The sequence below is a fragment of the Polyodon spathula genome, chromosome 23 (genome assembly GCF_017654505.1).
Source record: "Polyodon spathula isolate WHYD16114869_AA chromosome 23, ASM1765450v1, whole genome shotgun sequence".
NCBI classification, from domain to species: domain Eukaryota; kingdom Metazoa; phylum Chordata; class Actinopteri; order Acipenseriformes; family Polyodontidae; genus Polyodon; species Polyodon spathula.
Genome location: NC_054556.1, coordinates 4,104,288 through 4,125,844, shown reverse-complemented (window position 1 = coordinate 4,125,844; position 21,557 = coordinate 4,104,288). Strand labels below are relative to the sequence as shown.

Below are 21,557 nucleotides of genomic sequence, written 5' to 3'. Positions count from 1 at the left end.
AAAATTCTGTGCAGTAAAATTAAATCAAATCTGTTGTTTGCACTAATTCACGCCATGAATAAAAAAGAAAGGGTAACTTACAGTACCTATGTCTGTAGAGGTCTGACGTGTATTTACAGGGACTGTATCAAAATGCACCCAAGTTTTAAAATAATTAGGTCATCTGTGTAAACACAATTCAAGGACAAATCAGCTTTGCACCTTAGTGACCCACAGCTCACAGGAATAATCCTTGATGTCAAGAGGCTAAACCCCAGGGAGATTTCTTCCATGTTTCTGTAAAGCTTTCTGTTATCGCTAGAAAGCAGGTTCTGTGTTAGGGAAGTCTGTTTACCAAACCCTGCACGGTATGTGGGTTCAAAATTACTTATTTAGTCAAGAAAGTTTCTATCACAAATAGCTATTGGGTTGTTTCAGGTTATTTATTTATTTTTTTAATTTGCATTCCATTAACTACATTACCGCTATGGCACCTTCACCAGTAAGAATCAAAGCACAGAACCTGGCAGCATTTACATCTTTCTAAGTGGAGCTATTTAAACAAAAAGAATTGTGATGTGAAGTTTTCTTTCATTTAAAAGACACCAAAGCTCCAGTAATAAAATACCGCCAACAGTATTTAAGATCAATATTGTTATATTAACATTGAGACACAGTGCTGTGCCTACAGTGTGCAACGATTAATTTCACACAACAGTACAGCTAATTATCCCAGGAATGATGTTAGAAATGAAAGGTATAGTATCTGCTACTGGTGTGTAATGATTATTGGTCTTTTGGTTCTTGCTCGAACTAGTGTGACAAAAAACTACACCTACAGTAGGAGGTTGTCATATTTAACACCATTTTGGCAGCAATCAAGCGAGGTTGAAAAGATTAACAGTAAAAGAAAGTAAAGTGCCTTAAAAATCAAATGCCTTTATTCACTACAAGCAAGTAAAAGGAAAACATATAAAGATGCTGTACAGTAGACTGAAAACAGATCAAAGTGTTTCTTCTTAGCTTCATCACACGACAGCAGGCAACATATTCCTGTGTCACTGAGCAGCAATCTCATATAATCCCTCAATAATACTGGCACACTGACGTCAGGAGATCAAACTTGAGTATACTGTAAATGGCTGGCTGATCAAGCAGTAGGTTTCCATTTCTCTTTGTGGAAGATCAGATTTTAACTCTCAGACCAACACACACATTGTAAAGCATAAGATTCAATCTTTGTACAGGCTTACCAACTGCAAAGCAATTTGTATTGATGTGGGAAGTTATTCTGTGATAATCTATTTGAGATTCTCAGAAAGATATTGTGTGCCTGTAGATTATTCTTTAAATCACTAACTGTACTGTTTATTAAGAGCGCTATTCCAGGCTGTATGTACTATTGATGTAATCTCCTGGTGACCAAGAATTTTACTTGATGCATACAGTACACAAATTATACAACACATACGATGCGACCCTTGATAATAGGTTTCAGCTATCCTCAAGTTTAATAAAACAAAGAAACTAGTACTGATTATATTACAGTACATAAGCAACACAAAACCTCAAAAAAGCAACAACAGCACAAACTGGACACAAGTCTGTAGTAAAATAGTTCTGCAGCAGCCTGTTAAGGGCTTATTTCCAGTTATGCCACAATAAATAGACACCACTAAACTCTTGGATTCAATTACAATTCTTCATGTCTGGCTACAGAACCTGAAGGTGAAACCTAGCTATTTTCTGAGCTCAACACAATTTAGCTAATCAGTTATTTTCGACTAACCAGCAGGTTCAGACTTCAGAGGGGAGCAGCATAGGGTTTTCTTAGGCTTCAGCCACAGAGAATTTAAAGTTGACGGACTTGCTTTCTTACCTTTTTTTCTTGTTCTGTAAATTGTAAAATACAGTCGATCTGCAGCAAACAAATTACAAAGAAGTGAAACAGTACAGTTAGCAAAAACACTGTGTCTGTTTAACAGCCAACTTTCACTACTGCTAGTTGTTAAACATACTGTATATCGCAATACAACAGTTTCACAAAAATGACTATGTTTTCTGGCATCTAATTTCAAGCATCATAGAGCAGTAAACTCAAAATCCATGATTGCATTCTCAACAGTCCCCTCATATGCATTCTGCATTCTGACACGTTTATCTTAGCATGCCTAATATATAGTATACCTCACTTTGTATTCATTCTGCACTGGCTAAGCACATCTTTTCTGGAAAGTCTTTCTTGACAGGTATGCTATTTTTCAATCCTCTTTGTAGAATACTTAAGATGTGGTACTTAAACACCTTAACAGCTTCTGCATACTGATTTGTTGTTTTTTCTTGAAAACTGGCTTTGCATATTGATGACAAACATTGTTATGTTCTATAGGGAATATGTGTCTCTTGTTGTAGTTATGTATTTGTCCATCACGTGACTTCAGCTTGTCCACTCATATTTCTCTCTTAACAGTTTGCATTATCCATCTACAACCATTTCCTTACTCTCTCCACAGTTTCCATCTTAAATTCATAGAAACTGTCTGCACCATCCATAATACTGGCAGTTAGCTAACCAATGCATAATGCTTCTCAGTAAACAACCACCGTATAATGTGTGGAATAAAAGCTTTTACGTTGAGCAAAATATATAATTTATTCTAAATCAGTCAAATTTCCAGACAGGCTATAATTTAGGACTATTCTTATGATTATTCTATTGTTAGCCATGAAAGAAAGGCAGTCTGAAAAAGGATCTGATGAGATGAATTACTTGCCAAGACACCATAGCCACCGCATATCTTTCTCATCCTCTTGTGTCACAGGTAATTTGTAATAGTCTTGCACTCACATTATTTTATAGTCATGTTGACCGATCTATTATTTGAACATAGCATTAGTCACAATTTGTGACCGCTTTGAGGTCTGATATAAAAAATTTGGTGTATTTGGTGGGTTTTTTTGTTTTTTTTTGGATGTGTACTATGCCTGGGTATGTGTGCTATTGCAGTCTTGCCAGGTCACTGTTGGAAATGGGATTTTACAACCTCAAGTAGTTCTTTCCTGGTGAAATAAAATGGAGATTAACCAAATTTAATTTTATCAACTGCTACGGCAACCAATAAAAAAAAAAAGGTGTATTTACAAGCATATGAATATGAAAGACAACAGAATGTTACAAATTCCAATCTAATACATTTTATGTTGAAATGGGTTTGAGCTTTTGTTATCGACAGGGTAGCTGGATATTTGCAGATGCGGGTGGATTTTTATTTTTATTTACAAACTCCCCTAGAATTGACTGGATTCTTGTTTTTCAAGATATCTGAAATCTGCGTTCAGCAGGGAACAGTTTTTCATCCCTGACATTGTTTGCTGTACTCATTACAGAAAGGAATTCAGGGCTGTGGGGTAACGCTGATCATTTTTAGAAACCCTGTAAATGAGAAAGTAAAGGAAAAACCAAGGGAAGAATGAATAAGTTTGACGAGCCACTGTTCAACTGCTTTTCGGTCATTTCTGTCTAATTATTCTGTATACAGCTTCATTCATTTTTTACTTTAAACATTTATAGTAAATGTATTACAGCTAAACTCAGCATCAGCATCTGATTTATGCAGTAATTTGCAGCCAGTGTATTTCCTTTAATGACACAGTTGTTGAAACACATTACTCTTTCACCAATTTTGTATTACAGTTAATTTTTAAACAGCTTATTGACCCACCAGTGCCTTTACTTTCAAGTAATTATCCTATCACACAGTGGTGCTATTTACAGCATACCAAGTTCAACAGTGTTAAAAAATGAATGGTAATGAACCTTCACTTTGGTTGAAGAAGAAGAATCACGCTGTCACTGAACAAACTGACTGATTGTAAATGACTGTGTTTGCATCGAATTGTTTAATCATTACCAGCAAGTCATCATATTCATAAGGTTAAAAAAACATAGACTTTAGCATTGAATATGTGTTAAATAAGAAAATACAAACAAAAAAGATATTGGATTTCAAAAGCAGAAACTAATTGAGGAAATTCAGAAAAACAGAACCTGAACTTCAATTTATTATCTGTATTGGAGAAGCAATACCTGAACTTTTTTTTTTTTTTATAATATACATTTTTGTATTGGTTAACCCTAAATAGGCTTTCATTTCCTTAGCTGAGTTTCATATCAATTTAGCCGTGTACTGTAGCCAGTCTAAAGATAAACAGCATTGTACACCATTCTATTCAATTCACTTTCACACCAGCATCTTCAGTCTCAAAGATAACAACAGAATTACTGCCCTTGAAGAGATCATTATGTTGCTCATCAGTGAAGATCCCATTGACAGAATGCTCTCTGTGAAAACCAGCACCTATCTGTACAAGTGGGACTTACATTAGCCACTCATCCAAAAAAAAGTTATTGGGTCCCACAGTATTGAAAACAGCTTTTACACAAGACTCTCACTGTACAGTATATCAGAGTCATTCCAGGCTTTTCTATGAGCTTAAAATAGACACACCTAAGCTTTTATGATTTTCAAAAACATTTTATTCCTCCTGAAATTCTGCATCATTTCCAAAGATCCAGTTTGCTGTAAATGTATACGGTACTGTCTATGAGGTTACCTTTAGATGTTTTTATTATGCCTGTGTTATGGATGAAATTTTATAAAACACTCAAAGCAGACCTTTTTAGTAATACTAGTTACTAAACTATTGAATATGTGCATTTGCTTGGGAGAAAACACAGCGTCATATATTGTTTACTGTAGAAAATATGGCAACGTTCTCCCAATACAACCTCAGGCAATAACCAACACCATCTAAATCAATTTGTCAATGAAAAGCACATGTAAAAAAATTAAACAACACTGGAAGTAAAGGAATGTTGATAACAAAGTCAAAGAGCAAACTGAAATCACTGAACAAAAGCAATTGCTGCTGAATGTTTAAGGGAGTAGACCATTAGTTTGATAATATCAACACTATGAGTGTTTGTAATCAGGATATCACCCTTTTTACATTTTTTTTCACTTCTTTCCAAAACCTGTTACACATTAATAATAGCACTGGTGGCATTTTTTGAAGAGCTGTTTACTGTAGGTAATCAGGACAGGAACAGCAGACTCAAATATATACAACAACAGGACATTTCACATGTTAATAAATTAACAGGGAGACTGGGGATTATCCTTGGCTGGAATAAATTGTGCTGTATTATTATTAATGTCCTATGTCTTAACCTCCAAAAGACCATCCATTTAAGAAAAACACAGGAAGGGAAATACTAATGTAGTTTATCTAGCACTATATGAGTCATATGTATGGCACTGCAGCCTGCAAATTACCAGTTCCAGAACATTTCTGAATTAACAAATGTACTACTATTTCTCAAGATGTTTTAAACATCCTTAGAATTGTACTATTAATGAGAATTAATTAAAGGATAAGTAACACGTTCCCCAGTATGAATGTCACTGGAATAATAAAAAGGCACACTCATTATTTTTCTTCTTTCTAATCACTGTAGGGACACTGCCTAGCATTACTGAAGACTTCTGTCCTTGTAATGGATACGTTGTCAAAAACCACTTAGCTCAGCATACAGAATGCAATTAGCAAATCACAATCCGACTGACAATGTGTACTGAGCATTTGAAAAACAGGCAACACAACTGATGTTAACTGACAAAGTCGTTAACATCAAGACAGTCATGTTAAACGTTCTGCTATCGGATATGGGATATGCATCCCTTTTAAGGCAGTACAGGGTAAAGGATATTGTCAGCTGTGTCATCACACATGCTGCTGAGCTTGCTCATTGCCATTTAATCTAATTAAAAAATGATTTCCACTTTCTACATTCTAACCCCCCCCACCCACACTTTTTGGTGAAGACAGCCATGCAAACAAAAGACATTCACTTTTTGCTATTGTACCAGCGACACACATTTTACAATAAACATAATCCTGCTTTCTGTATTTAGAATTATGTTTTATTTTTTATATATATATATATATATATATATATATATATATATATATATATATATATATATATATATATATATATATATATATGTGTGTGTGTGTGTGTGTGTGTGTGTGTGTGTGTGTGTGTGTGTGTGTGTGTGTGTGTGTGTGTGTGTGTGTGTGACAACTTTTGTAAACTCAAACAAAGTTTTAAATTTACAGTTTTTTGGTAGCACATTATAAGGTCCAATAAAAAACATTCTAATAACCCCTTACATATAACTTTAAAAAATGGCTTTATAGATATGTATAGCTGCTCTTTGATATTTGTGTAGCCTCTATTAATCATTAATACATCATTAACAAAGCATTTATTAGCAGACATTATAAAGCATTAATAATCACGCTAATATGTTACATTATAAATACTATTGTATATACTATGTACCCTGTAAAGGGTTATTAAAGTGTTTATTATTGAACCTTATTGTAAAGTCCTACCAGTTATGAGTCACCTTTGCAAATGTGACAAATTCTGATGTACGTTCTTAAGTAAGTTCTGTGTACTGATAATCAAGACACAGTGGTGGGTCTTCTATTGAACTAGCCTGTAAGCACTGCACAGTGTATAACCTACCCTGCTACAGAAGGACATGAATTCAGATTGTGACGTAACAATGTACCCCCACCTCTCATTATATCGCCCCTCGATATACTGCAGATTCGGATATATCACGGTCCTGGCGCTGGCTCCCCATTTTTACAGTCCGATTGACCCGCGTACGGAATAGACCACTATATATATATATATATATATATATATATATATATATATATATACATACCACACACACACACACACACACACACACACACACACAGATAGTCTCACTTAGAATTATTGTTTGTACTGTTATCATACACACATGCATTGCACAATAACACAAAGCAAAATAAATATCTACTTGCTGAAGACTGTTTTTTAACAATACACTAGAAAGTCACAGGGCAGTGATGTCAGCTCCCTAGAAACAAGCCTCCTATTGTGGGAATGGATTCTTTCAATGCAGCGGTTTGGGCATTTGAGAAAAGAGAGGAAGATTCATGAAATTAATTGAAGACTTAAGTTGATGAGAAGCAATTACCCTCAGCAGTACAGATTAAAATGTGCTGCTTTTTATATGAAAAATGAGAAAAAGCACATTGCGCAGAGGATTTATACTGGACCCTGACGACCCCGATAAAACGAGGGAGTGGTTGGACAGTATTTGTTGTTAGCCTATTTGTTTTTCTATGGGTATCTCGATATATCGCTGTCCTCGATATTTAGCATATCTGTATAGGACCCCGATACTTGCGATATATATTGAGTGGGTGGTGTACTTGCATAAATGTAAATGATTTATATTCCAATAACGTCATTGGTAATCAAAACACAAATGGAACATTGAAACACAACACAGGTCAATTCAAATGCATTTTCTCACAAGCCTTTAAAAGTTCAAAGGACAGTTCCTCAACAATCTGGTTCCAAAATCAGTCAACTGGAATGGCAGAACAAATGATTTGATCAAATCACCACACTCCAGAGGGAATACCAGGACATATTAAGAGAAAGTAATTAAATACATACCTGACACTTCTTGAGCTTTCGCCTTCAGACCTGCAAAGCAGAAAAGAAAAAGTCAGCCAAAACATAAACAGGGAAGCCACTTACAAGATGTTGATGTGAATGTCGTGTGAAGGAACACATTCTAATAATAAAAGAGGGGATAGCCTAAGGTGCAGTAATACTGTGCTATACCAGATATCTACAGTATAATGCATTTTGACAAGACGCACCTACATAGCCCACCTGTTTTAAAGCAGTTGTAAACTAGGGCTTAGTTAGGTTACTCAAGTACTGAAAATAAAAAATAATAATAATCTGCAAAGCAATGGCCGGATATGCTAACCATAAGCCAGCAAACACTTAAGGGGTAGATATTTCTTTGGGGGCCACGTGGTTCTCGCTTAATAGTTTTATGCACTGCAGCCTGTTATTCATGCCATGATAACTACAAGGGGAAAAACTCATAAACCCACATGTTTTACTGTGACTGCTCAATAACCCTCATGTTTTACTGTGACTGTTCTTGGACTAGCATTCGATTACTTTGGTTTTCAAAATTCAGCAATGGAAAACTCGTCACTGAATTATATATGAAAATGTACAGTACATGAAAGAAGAAAGTGAATATAAATCTATCTGCATATTGAAACAGATATCATTTTTTTGGGACCAATTTAAATTTAGCGCAGTGCGGTGCATTGATTTTAAACTGAAAATTCACTCAACCTTTGCTTGCGTGATTGCTTTACCTCCACACTTAACAGCCCTCCTAATTTACAGCACAGTTAATAGTGTATGTCAAGTGTCCTTCCCACTCAAGAGCTGGAAGAAAGACTAATTTTGTAGGATTGCAATATTGCAGCAGTGTAGCCATAAGGCTGCAAAATGAGCAGCACTACAGCCCCCAATGGCTGTTCATTCCTGTGTTGTACTTATTTTTTCTATAACTATGAGTGGTCGTAAGAGACATGGAATGGAATGTCAGTGGTATAAAAGGAGACCTCATCATCATAACAGTGTACCCCTACACAAGCAGATGAAAGAAAATACATATTTTCCTCAGCAGAAGAATTTTTAACATAAATAAAAACAAAGCAAAAATGTACACCACATATTGTCATTTACATCCCTCTGAATCACTGCATTCGACTCCATCTCAAAACTTACCAAACAGAAGCTGTGCGTTAATATTTTAATTACAGGCATTTACATGAACATGAACAATCAGGAAAAGTGGTCTATTACTGTATCGCAAAAAGGAAAGAACTACTAAATTAACTGGAGAAATAAGAAATTATTTATGCCAACTCCTTGTTAGCTAAGTATACACAGAAGTGGGAGTAGACCAGCACTGTTCTGTATACAGGGACTTATGAAGCAGTCTGTAAAACCAGGCCAGCGAGGTTGACCTTTAGTTTTTGCTGGTCGTTTCCTTGCAGTGTGAAAGTCTTGCATTCATTCTGGACGCAAAAGCGTTTTGTTCTTCATGTAAATATTGGGAATGGTGTGTACTCCAGTATGCTGTTCTATTGGAAAGCAATACAAAACCACTGAAAGTGTTTTATTTACACTCTAAATACAGTAGTGCCTACCAAATAGTCAGGCTTGTTCTCTTCATTTATTAAGAATATACTGTGGTAGTGTACTGCATCCCAACCTGGAGAAGAGATAAAATAGTCTGAAACAATGTTCTGTTTGGCACTTGATGGAATGGAATGGAATATATAAAATAATGTCAGGGATACGTCAGGGATGCAAGAACATGTTCAACCATAGTATATCTATATCACCATATGCACTTCATACCCTAATAACTTCATTATAGAAATGACAGTGTACCAAATTTCTATTACAGCGCATTCACACTTGCCATATAGTAATTTTCAATCGTTATAATGCATAGCAATTACTTTTAGAAAATGTGCGAAGCTGCCAACTAAAACTTTAATAAATGATTAATATCTCTGCTACTCTAATCTCATACCATCCACAGTACTGAAACTGCAACATTAGCAGAATATTAAGCACTAATACAACTCTCAATCATAAAGTGTTAAGAACTAATAAAGCACACTGGACCCTGTTTAGCAACGTTCGCAAACCCCTAAGGCAATCGCAAAACACTTTTGCGACAGTTAGCGCACCAAAATCAGGCGCACTTGTGGGCAAACAGACTTTGCCCACCTATGTGATTTAGCAACCGTATTTTAGTGCCCACCTGGCAAGTCAGAGTTAGTGCTGGAAATGGGACACACTTTAGGGAAGTGTCCTCATTTATATATATACCTACTGATTTAGCAAAACATCAATAGTGGTAGCGTTTGTGTTTCAGTTGACATGTGAAAACCAGGTCTAAACTGAGCGCAAATACTATAAATACCGGTGAAACTACCACGGAGCAGGTGAAGAAAAAGGAGGAGGGAAACAAACAGAAATAAAAGAAATATGGAGTGTGAACTGGATTTCAACATGGCCAGACAAATAGAGAGAGAGAGGAGGAGGAGGAGGAGGAGGAGAGGAGGAGGAGGAGGAGGAGGAGGAGGAAGAGGAGACGTCTCCAAATATTTAGAAGTCATCTGTCTTGTCTGAGCCTGTCTGACACAACGTATGCAGCAATTTTGCCTCAACAGACAAATAATCACTGACATCTGCCAACTGCTTCAGGCTGACCTGGAAGGAAACGCGGAGAGCACGCTGTTTGCCTGTAGCACGAAGGGTACCCACTGCACTAACATTTTCGTTCCAACTCGTTCGTTCCAACATAATGTGGGTTACTATAAAACCATAAATATTTGGCAAATCACACCCATAAAACCTACTTTGCTCCAGAAATGTTGGCTAACTGTTGCAATATATGAAGTATGTACTGTTAGTGAAATTTGATCTTGTGCCAAAAATGCTTGCATGAAAAATGCATAATAAAAGGCTTGCAAATATATATGGCTTTACAGTATACTGTAAACATTAGCCAGCTGTCTGTGTCATGTGCAGTGTGAGATGTACCTTACGAGCTATCCTGAAGTCACCTGCTTGTATATCTTATGTGCCTAACCTGTTTATTTTCTTGTTTGTTAAACACAGTGCAAGTTTCAAAGGGATGATGAGAGGATGTCAATATTTGTTGCAATGCCCTTTATTCTTGGATTATATGACACTCAACCAAGTTTGCTGGGGACTGCAGCTTCTTTTCTGATACAGCAGACATTATAAAACTTTTCTTATAAGAAAAACAATTTAGCCAAAGCCAGTACAAACTGTAAATCTTGTTAATATTATGCAGTACATTTATGGACTGCAGGCTCTAAAGCCTGACCTTTTACCACGGGCTCATAACTCACTAAGTATTGCCCAATATTTATGGATTTAGTGATTTATCACTCATAATAACTATCATCACCTGACGCTGTCAACACAGACATCAATTTAAACAGGCTTGTTTGTGCACCAGCAGGTTTACGGAGCAGTATTCATTTATGTTTTTAGAAAAGGCTATACAGTATGAAAGAAACAAAAATGGTATATTATATTGCTCAGAGAGGGCATTATGTAAACACTGATGCAATTTGTAGAAATACGGAATTACTATAAAAAAAATATATATTAAGATTGTTAAAAATTATTTGTTACGTGAAGGGAGAAAGGGGTGAAGGCTAGTGATCTTGCTGTGATGGCACACACGTTGAAACTGGAAACTTCCTTGAGGTTATACAGATCATCTTGAGAAAGACCAAGAATAACAACATCAGATTAGTACAAGGGATAAACTAGGTTGTCAGTAGCAGGATAGTAACAGGATACAGGGTTAATCTCCACAAGACAGGGCTCCAGTAACATGCCAAGAATGCAGTGGTAGATTATAGGTATACTGTAGAAGAAGAAAAGAGATACAGGATTTCGATCTTTTGCCAATTAACTACAGTATTTACTGATCCATGTGCATCACAAGCATGCTAGATGGGAGGCAGGCAAGGGCCTTTGTAACGCTCTTTGGATGAAGCTATTAATGATGTTACTGTCTGCACATCTGGAAAGAACTGTGCTTGTTCATTTGCAAACAAGCAGACCAAAAGGAAGACATTGGAAGTTACATGCATGCAGCACATATTCTGTCACAATACTGGAGCTTGGGATAATACATTAGCATAGACGCACTTCAGTAAGAAGTAGATTTATTGGAATTTCTTGGAAATTGATACAGTTTATCAATTATGACATGGTTCATTAGAACAGGTTTAACATAATCTATTTAATTGATCTAAATGGTAGTGAATTTATATTACTGCTGTTGTTTAAATCATTAAAACAGGACTTTTCCTGCCATTTCATATATATTGTTGCAGACAGAAGTACCTTAAAGAGACTCACATGCACAGTTAGATTTTTGTTTTAATAACTTTGTGTGGCTGGGTGCCCCGCCCCTGTGTGTATTTTATGTAGTGTGTATGTATTGGTGCACAGAGTGTGGGTTATGTAGCACGGGCGACATAAAATGCACATTTCCATTTAGGCACAGGGATTCATCTCACATGCCGGGTAAAGTGTGTATTTGTATATGAGCACAGGGATGTGGGTGTGTGGAATGGTGGGTGACAGGGAGGCGGTTAATCCTCCCTGCAAAAACATGTGGGAATGTTGCTGGAGCCGTGATTTGAAAAAATGATTAAATGACTAATAAAGGCTCCAGCGACAGGTGTATAAATAGAGTGATCATGGGTGACACAAGGTTAGAGTGTTCAAGGGTGGAGAACGGCAGTAGAGAAAAAAGAAACAATTGCTATGAGTGCTGGTTCAACACCAGCACCATACTTGTTTTAGTTATTATTTGTTTTGGCCAACGTGCCTTTTTGTTTTACAAAGTGTTTCTGTTTTGTTCTATCTTTTTATTTATAATTAAAAACACACAGGCAGCACAATCATACCCCAGAGCTGTCTGTGTCTGTCTTCTTCCAGGTCTGTGACATCACACCACGAAGCCAACCTGCCACACTTTAGTAGATAAAGATCCCACAGTTTTGTCGTGATGGGTATAGCGTAATGCACAGACCTCTGATCATCACAAGGTCAGTAGTCAAATAATAGTGACTCATCCAATGGAACAATTTTCATGGAACAGCCCACATGCAAAATAATTTTCTGTTAACTCAATGATAAATCCTCTCCACTGAATCAGTTTTTAAGTGGTATACTTTGAATGTCAGGGCATGCAGTGTGTGCACATTTTCTCCCAAGCCTGCTTACTACAAAAGCTTTGTGTACTTTTCTATTTCTTTCATGCATCCTAAAGCCCTTGGCAAATGTCACGTTTATGAATTCATTTCAGTATTTGTAAACTACTAAATTTCATGAGAAATGCAATCTCCCTGCTTTATCCTAATGTCTATCTTGCTAATTAGTTAAAGTACATACTACCTACCTCAGAGGGAAATGAGGTGTAACCTTTAAAATATAAGAAGAATTTCAGACAATTAAAAAAAAAACTATACTGTTGATTCTTCAATTTCAAGGCATGCATTACAATCTTAACCAAAAACACATTTTCTACATAAAGAATGTAAATCTGTTACCCTGAGAGGACGCCAATGCATTTCTTTCTGCTGTGTCATGTTATTATGTTCCTGTGCTTCAGAACAATCAATACCATGCAACACACAACAATCAGCGGTTTAAACCACTTAAAAACAATTGACCGTTTCACTCCATGTTTCCTGCTTATTTTTCTATAGTTAACATATGCTGCAGCTGAGGACCATCTCTAAATCGGTAGATTGCCTTGGTGTAAGGTGTACTGTTAAAGTGCCATGGACTCTGCACTTGGTTAAAACAGAGTCTGTGCCAAGTTTCACTATGGAAGTGAAAGTGCCCGATCACCTCGGATTCAATAACACCCCCCGCACTGCGAAAGGGTTTAGAATCTTTAGATAGAAGCAGCACCCATCCATCTTCGCGCTAACCACCGGGTTTTCCCATTTTATTTTGGGGGAGTTGAAATCCCCCATTAGTTGGAATATTATGAATTATATTAGCAGCAGGGGTTGACAGAACAATTTCAGTTTTATTATATATGTATCTGCGAAAGGCGTTCTGTATCCAGGATTTAATGTAATTGACTGCAATGACGTGCTTGACAAGAAAGATACAGCTTGGGGAGAAGGGGTCTTTACAGAATTGCAATCGAGTATTATCAGCTTCAAAATGAAAGTTAACTTAGTGTGCTGTGCACAGATAATATAATTCAAAGACCACTGAGCCCCTTGAGACACCCGAGTCCAAATCGCCAAGCTAGGTGAAGGGTTAAAATGTACAAGAGTGGTGTCACTGTGTAAAACAGTGAGTGGGGAGGAAACATGCAGTGCGCCAGGCATGTAGCTGAGATGAAGACAAGCGAATATCCTGTTTTCAGGGCACGTTCTGTTGTTTAAATTTTATAAGCAGGGTTTCACATAATTGGTACGCATGTGAACCAATAAAGAAAAATGTAGACTTCCATATTGTTCTTTAAGACGCCAAGGCATACCATCAGTGCATTTTTTATTAGAAAGCATTTTTCATAAAGGCAGCAAGGGTGCTCACGCTTGCAAGGTGAGCCATTCCTTTTTCTCAGAGACTCAGAGTCTCCGGGCTATGTCAACAATCTCTGGGAGGGTTCCAATTTAAGTAGTCCCTCCCTGCTAGCACTACCATTGGCTGCTTCAAGTTTTTATTAAAAAATGAAGAGTGAAAGGTAGAACCAGTCCAGTTAATAAGATCGATATTTTTCTTTTAATGGGTACCTGAAACAACCCATGAGAGCAGGGATCTCCATTAGGGATACTACCAAAAAGCATTGTAGCCAATTAGCTTTGTAAAAGCAGGGGCACCGCTCTATCTATGGCTTCTCCTCTGCTACACACATTTCTAATGTCATTGTATAACAGATTATTTTGCTCACCGTCTATATATATATATATATATATATTATATATATATATATATATATATATATATATATTTTTCTTTTAATGGGTACCTGAAACAACCCATGAGAGCAGGGTTCTATATATATATATATATATAATTATATATCACACATATCACATCATAGTTTCCTGTTATACACACACACACACACACACACACACACACACACACAAGGTGTAGTATTGCACAGTTTTGGTTTTCTCTACTATACTGTACCCATTTAAGACTAGTAGACTACTATAACTCAGCTAGAGATATATATTGCAATAACTATGCTGGATAACCAATGGATATTAATCTTTAATAAACTATAATCTGATTGCTAACATTTACCGTTGTCGAGACTGATCATTGATGTTGAATAATTTATATTAAATAACTATAATTATTATTAACAAGTCATTTAGAAGACACTTTTATCCAAAGCGTCTCACAGAGTCTGGGGGTGAACTATGCATCAACTGCTGCTGCTGCAGAGTCACTTACAATAGGACGTCTGAAGGATGGAGTACAAGGAAGTTAAGTGACTTGCTCAGGGTCACACACACAGTGAGGCAGTGGCTAAGAATGAACCGGCAACCTCCTGGTAACAAGGAGAAACAGTCAGTGATTTCAACAGACTGCTGACAGGACTGGAGATAAGCATGAAACCTATCAAGACGTGAACCTTGGACCAACATGGGTGGACAGATAATCCATAGTGTACTGCAGTCAATGGTGTCATATCTGCGGCAATGTCACTGCTGACAAGTAAGTCACTAGTGACCATGAGCAAAGTTGTCTCAGTGGTACGAGCTAATCCAAAAATCACAGTCTTAATTATCAGGTTTATTTGGGATTGTCATGACCAGCACCACTCACTTACAGTAGATAAACAATCTTTGCAGCTACTGTTGCAGTTGTCAAATAGTGTACATTAACCCTTTGCTGTCCATTTATTCTGCGCCCATCAGGTCCAACTAATTTTACACGCGCTCTTTATTTTACATGCACTGTTTGAAAGTCATTTTATTCACAGTATAACAGGTTTAAAAGGCACTGCACATCATCTCCTGCCCTGCCCACCACGTGCTCGCTGTATTTATCACATATGTCTTCTGAGTCGTACGTGAATCTCCTGATCACTTGATTTACCACCAAACTCCTCAATAATGCTATCCATTATTTTATTACTATAGCATCTCAAAAAGCTTGGCAGATGTCTGATTTTGTTTGAGTGCTGGATGCAGAAGCAGCTATCTTGGTTGTTTATGTCTGTGTTTGAAGGGACTATGTGTTTTGCTCCGATCCGCCTCCAGTTTTTCCCTGCTTCTCTTGGCCACTGAAAGCTTTTCTCTGCTTTTTTCAGATAAAAAATCACCAGGGACCGGTAACTAACACCTAAAACCAACATTGGACCGGAACAGGTATTTTGCAATGTCGGACCTGGTCCAACATAGGACCGCAAAGGGTTAATAGCATTAAAATAGATAATAGTGCAGGTAAACTGCAGTAGTACAGCACACTGTATCAGGTACTTTACATAAGTAGCTCTTGCACTTTTAACTTGGGCTAGCCTTTCAGTGTCTTGGATCCCCTTCTCTCTTCTATATCACTGCTTAATTACACTGCATTGTACCCTCACCCCTAGCCAAAGGCGATAATCAGAGTAAGACATTCTGCAACAAACCTCTGAGGAAGCCACTTTTAATTGACCTTATCGTCAAAATGCTACTAAAGGAAGACTGATGACACAACCTACATTGTACATATTCTTTTTAGACAGATCTAGACTGTCTTGGAGTGTGTCTATCCCCATTCTATCAACTTGAAACTTCAAGAAGGGATAACAAAACATGTGTATTCTTGTTTTGTATCACAGTCTATAGTATACTTCAACAATATACTGCCAATAACACTTCAGATCCTTTCTGTAAAGGTATTATATTTGAGGACAAAGAGAACAAAAAATTAAGGACAACTGTCTACAGTCTAACAGCTTTATTCTGGTACTACTGCTTTTCAATAGTATCATTTCAATGTATTTTCAAACTGTGAACAACGTCCATGGCCTTATCATACAACAAAAGGGCCATTGTGACATACATATTAACTCAGCATACACAATGCCTTGCAATATGAAAAGAATTTCAGTTGAGTCATGACTAACATACTGCTGATTTATTTTGTCTCCACAAAGAAAAAAAAACATTTTTTGTTTTAAATTGCCATTCCTTTCACTTGGATTGTCTCTGTGCAAACATACTGTGATATTTCAAATACAATAACGGTAATTATTTGTATTTATAATACTACCAGACTACTACCTGATATAATGTTAAGGTTCGAATCCATTACCATTTGCATGCAAAGCAGCTTTTCCTATTAAAGGAAATTAGTGTGCACTGGTACAGCTGTCCTAAAAATATTGAAAACTCTTCAGTGCAACAATTACATGATCCTGTGATGCTGTACATTACCAGGCTTATATGCATTCCAAATGCATTCTATACAATGTACGTACTCTGTATGGTTATGGATTACAATTCAGTGAGGCTGGAATATAGTACTAAAGCGTCACTCCTTAGTACCAAACTTCAGTTACAGATCCTTTAACATTTAGCAAAGGTTTCATGGGCATTTTTAAAAATGTTGTAAATTGTAAAATTAAATCAATATAGAGGTATATACTTTTTCTGTTAAAAAAAGATAATTGTTGTTAATACAGTCAGAAGTTATGAATACCAGACAATTCTTTCCTGTTAAAATTGTACAAAGGATGAGATCAGAAAGCAAACATGACTTTAAACCACTGAGCTTTATCATTTCATTCCAAGGTGGTAGTTAGCAAGCAGAGTCAAGCGCACTTTCAACAGATCACCGCTGCGATTGCCATCGAAAATCATTGCACGCAGAGTCATGCACACTTTCAACAGACCACCACTGTGACTGGCATCAAAAATCATTGCACGCAGAGTCATGCACACTTTCAACAGACCACCACTGTGATTGGCATGAATGCCGTCAAATCTGTTACTGTGAAGATAGCTTCCAATTAGTTTGAGTTATTTATTTATTTATTTAATGGTTTGACTGACTTATGTCTTTCCATTTTTATTTCCCCCTTGCTGCATTCAAAATTAATCCAATATAATTATATGGCACAATACCAGTCCTGGATTTACAGTGTGTGTGTCAGAGCAGATCAAGAACCCTGCAAATATAATTTCTGTTTAAATGCCAGCAATTGGTTACCTGCAAAATGTCCATATGACACACTCAGTACAGTGCATGAGATAAAGCAAACTGTTTAAAGGAAATCACACCCCTGGCCTCACAAGAAATCATTCTAATAACTGTTAAGAAATGTCTCTGTCATCAGCTAAAGTAATCTCATCACTCATTGTTTAAAAATCACAAGACATTGGGCTTCATTGGTGTCTTCTATTTCATATAATTTACCATGAGATGTGATCGTACAGGTGCTGTACAATCCATGCCAAATGATTTATTTGCCATTTAAATTAGCCAATTAGCCAATTCACTGCGAAGCCTCCTAAATCAATTAAACACATTCAATAAATGACTACAACTTTGAACTTTCCTGAATATACCATATATCAATGTGTACTGCATTTAAGAAAATGGGATACCTGATGTAAAACCCAATTAAGGTCCAAACTAACAGCTATTTTGAGCTTAGAAGCTGTCATGTTTAACAAAATGCGTAATTCAGCAGTGGGAAAAGTATATTTACAGATGGCAACGGTTAGTCATTCAAGGTAGCGCTGAAGGATTGTTGCAATTCAGTGATGTTTCAAATCTATATATCACTGAGGCAGGCTCATCGAAACCTCTTTATTAAAGCGCAAAAGGGATAAATGTGGATGTTAGGGTTATGTTCAAAAGGCACCTTTGTGATTGCGAGGGCAATAAAATCATAAATGAAGGCCATGATATTCATGTATGCTGCTCAATAAAGAGTAAAATCCAGGTCGACTTCTGCTATTAAGACTGGGTTATAGAACACAAGCTCTATAACTGAAGCCTCCACTAGCGAAGTGACAAATACTTCTCAATAACTATTTCCAATTAACACTATAAACTGTCCAACCTTTCTAAAATTGGGTTGGGAAATGGATCTACACTACTGTAACTATTTTTGCCAGCTCAGCAGTTCTGTTCCTAGTTCATAATTAGCCACCTAAGCTGCAGCAAACTTGCCAAATAGCCACAGTTTATAATTGCCAGCCTTTGCAGAAAACTGGGCCAATGTAGGCTCCCTCGTGTTTTGTAATGGGACTGCTCCAATCCACGATAAATTGCACAATGATTAGTGCTCCTGTTTACACAGTCCAACACAGTAGTTTTTACTAGCTATTTAAAAAAAAGAAAGCTAACCGAAGTGTCGTTCTCCACCACTACAAGGTGGCAGTATTTGAATGACAGGTTACTTTTTAAGTAGCACTTTGACAGTTGATTTTTTTTTCACAGGACGTAAATCAAAACTACATGAAGGATGCACTCGGGTAACCCAGCAGGAGGCCAGTCTTTTCAAACTTGGAAAACAATGGAAGGTCAAAATACAGCCCAAACATTTTCAGGCAAGTTAACATTGTTTACAATTGAAAAATAATACATATACAGCATTATGATGTTTACACTATGACACTGGATCTTTAAATGTTTATTACTTAAGTAACATTAACATTGAATTATTTAAATGTAATTTTGGTGAAAAACCTTAACAGAAGCTTCCTGTTGCCCGCCCTCAACTCTCTCCTTTTTGTTTTTCTCCCCCAAATGTGCGCACGGCAGCCCCTGACAGCTTTCCTTTCCAGTTTCCATCTCGCTCCCACTGCCAGAAATGGGTCAGCTCAGCAGGTGCTAGGCACATCACTTGAACTGTTTCTGTTACAAAAGCACAAGGGCATCTGCTTCCTTTGTGATAAACCTCCAAGCCTTTGTATCACATGCCAAAAAAAAAAAAAAAAATACCACAAATAATGCCGATTCAAAATATATCAATCTTCCCTACTGCTGATGCGTTAGTAAGCATTCTGGAAGCCCCCCGTCAGCAGAACTGCACTGATGTTGTTACAGTTTTTTTGATAAATAATAGTGTAGTCTAATACTTACATACTGTACATTTACAGCCTATAGGACAACCTCAGCAGTCTTTCACATGCAAGGTCCACATACAAGAGTGTAAAAAAAGATGATTTTAGATGACCAATACTGAATTTTCATGCAGCTCCATGAAAACCACAAAAGTGACAACCAGAGACCATAAAATCTAGTAAAAACAATGTGAACAATCACCCATTGTATGATGTATGATGTTTCTCAAAGCATGGTTTCAAGTTTAAAAAATTGGGCTGAGGGTTTTGTGATTTGCACAATAATTGAGGATCACCATACTGAGTTAAACTTTAGCAAATTTATAACCCAGGTATCCAGAGATAAGAAACTAGTGCATAAATATTTACTAAATGCATACATAGCACACTATTCAGTAAGGCAATGTAGATCCTTTGGTGAAAAAAACAACAGGCTTTATTTCAAAACCAGGTGCTAAGCAGTCCTGCCACGACCTTTCATTGGCATACTGTATTGAGGACCGATCATGGGAAATTAAACTGTTCCCCCCTGATTAGTGCATCGTTCGTTTTGACTGTTTACAAATGATCTACAGTTTCAAAAGGTCACAGTTGAAGCCGCCCAGAACTGCCCCAGTGTAAACTTGTGGTGGATATGTGGCAGGGATGGAAAATGTGAAGAGTCATTAGCAGGTGTCTCAGGCAGATGGACAATCCCAGCTGGAGACCTTCCCCAGGAAGCTAAAAATGAAATGGTACAAATAATGAGGAGCATTACTAATCACAATGCAGAGGCAGCATGCCCAGGCTTTTTGAAGGAAGGGTGCAGTTAGAGCCATTAAAAACAACAGCTTCCAGTTGGCAAATAGCCCCAGTAATATGCCACATATCCATGTCCATTCTTTTCATACAGAAAGCACACCAGCAAATACAGTTCTAGTGCCATTTGATGCTTTCTTGCATTTTAGCTGCACCGTCAGTTTATTGCGGTAAAGAGTTCTAAACATGTGGATGTTAGTTCAATGTAGTATATAATTTATTATATATATATATATATATATATATATATATATATATATATATATATATATATATATATAGTAATATATTATCAACATAAGAAAAGCAAATCTGACACCAGACCATTCCAACCTTTTCAATCATCTCATCATATTTCTACTTAAATCATTACAAAACATTGGGTCACCGTCACCAAATCCCTCCTACTCCGGAAAGAGTCACTAAATACAGCTGGTAAGAGTCTTAAAAGTTCAGTCGGGTCCAGTCAATACAAACAAAGCACAAGCTGAGGTATTCATAATGAATTTTGGGGATTTACTGTCACATCTCCCTCCAGGGATGAAACATGATGCGAGACAGTTTTGTGAGACAGATTTAATGTTTAATCAAGTCTTGGGAGTAGAATATGAGGAAACGAAATGGAAAATTTATCAGTTTTCCCATAAGCTGCCCTTTTCAATTATATCACCCAGATTAATTGCAGTGCATGAATATTTATAGTACTTAGTATACCTTCATTTGCTAAATAGAGCTAAAACAGGGCTGGTTCAGTGCTGTCATAAAAAAAAAAGTGATGCCAACAAAAGAAAGCAAATGATCAAACAAAATTGCAATTTAAGTAAGACCACCCACCTCCAGAGGCACAGGATGGGACTACTTCCCAAACCAAACATCACTAAATGATGTCCTACATGGTCCTTCAATAGTGTGTGCACTACTTCCTAAATGGGCATGAACACCGCTGTATAATAGAAATTAGGCCCATGGTGTACTTTTTACAAGATGCACTAAAAGTCGGTGGAGGGTGGGGGTGGGGGGGGAGTAAAGAGCTTTACTGATTGAGAACAATGAGCGAAACTGGATTTTTAATTTGACTTTAGATATAGAAATTGCATTGAGTGATTTGGTCAGTTTTATGATACTACAACCTGCATTATGTTAGTGTCTGC

General features: G+C 36.9%; 1 protein-coding gene across 2 annotated transcripts in view; it reads right to left on the bottom strand.

The window, feature by feature from the left end:
- The window catches only part of iqsec1b (IQ motif and Sec7 domain ArfGEF 1b), a 152,931-nt gene that overhangs the window by 114,992 nt on the left and 16,382 nt on the right, over positions 1 to 21,557 (bottom strand). For both annotated transcript variants that reach the window (XM_041224295.1, XM_041224290.1), the window contains exon 2: positions 7,574 to 7,603. In XM_041224295.1, the coding sequence (XP_041080229.1) occupies positions 7,574 to 7,603 (30 nt within the window). The remainder of the gene's footprint in view (positions 1 to 7,573; positions 7,604 to 21,557) is intronic.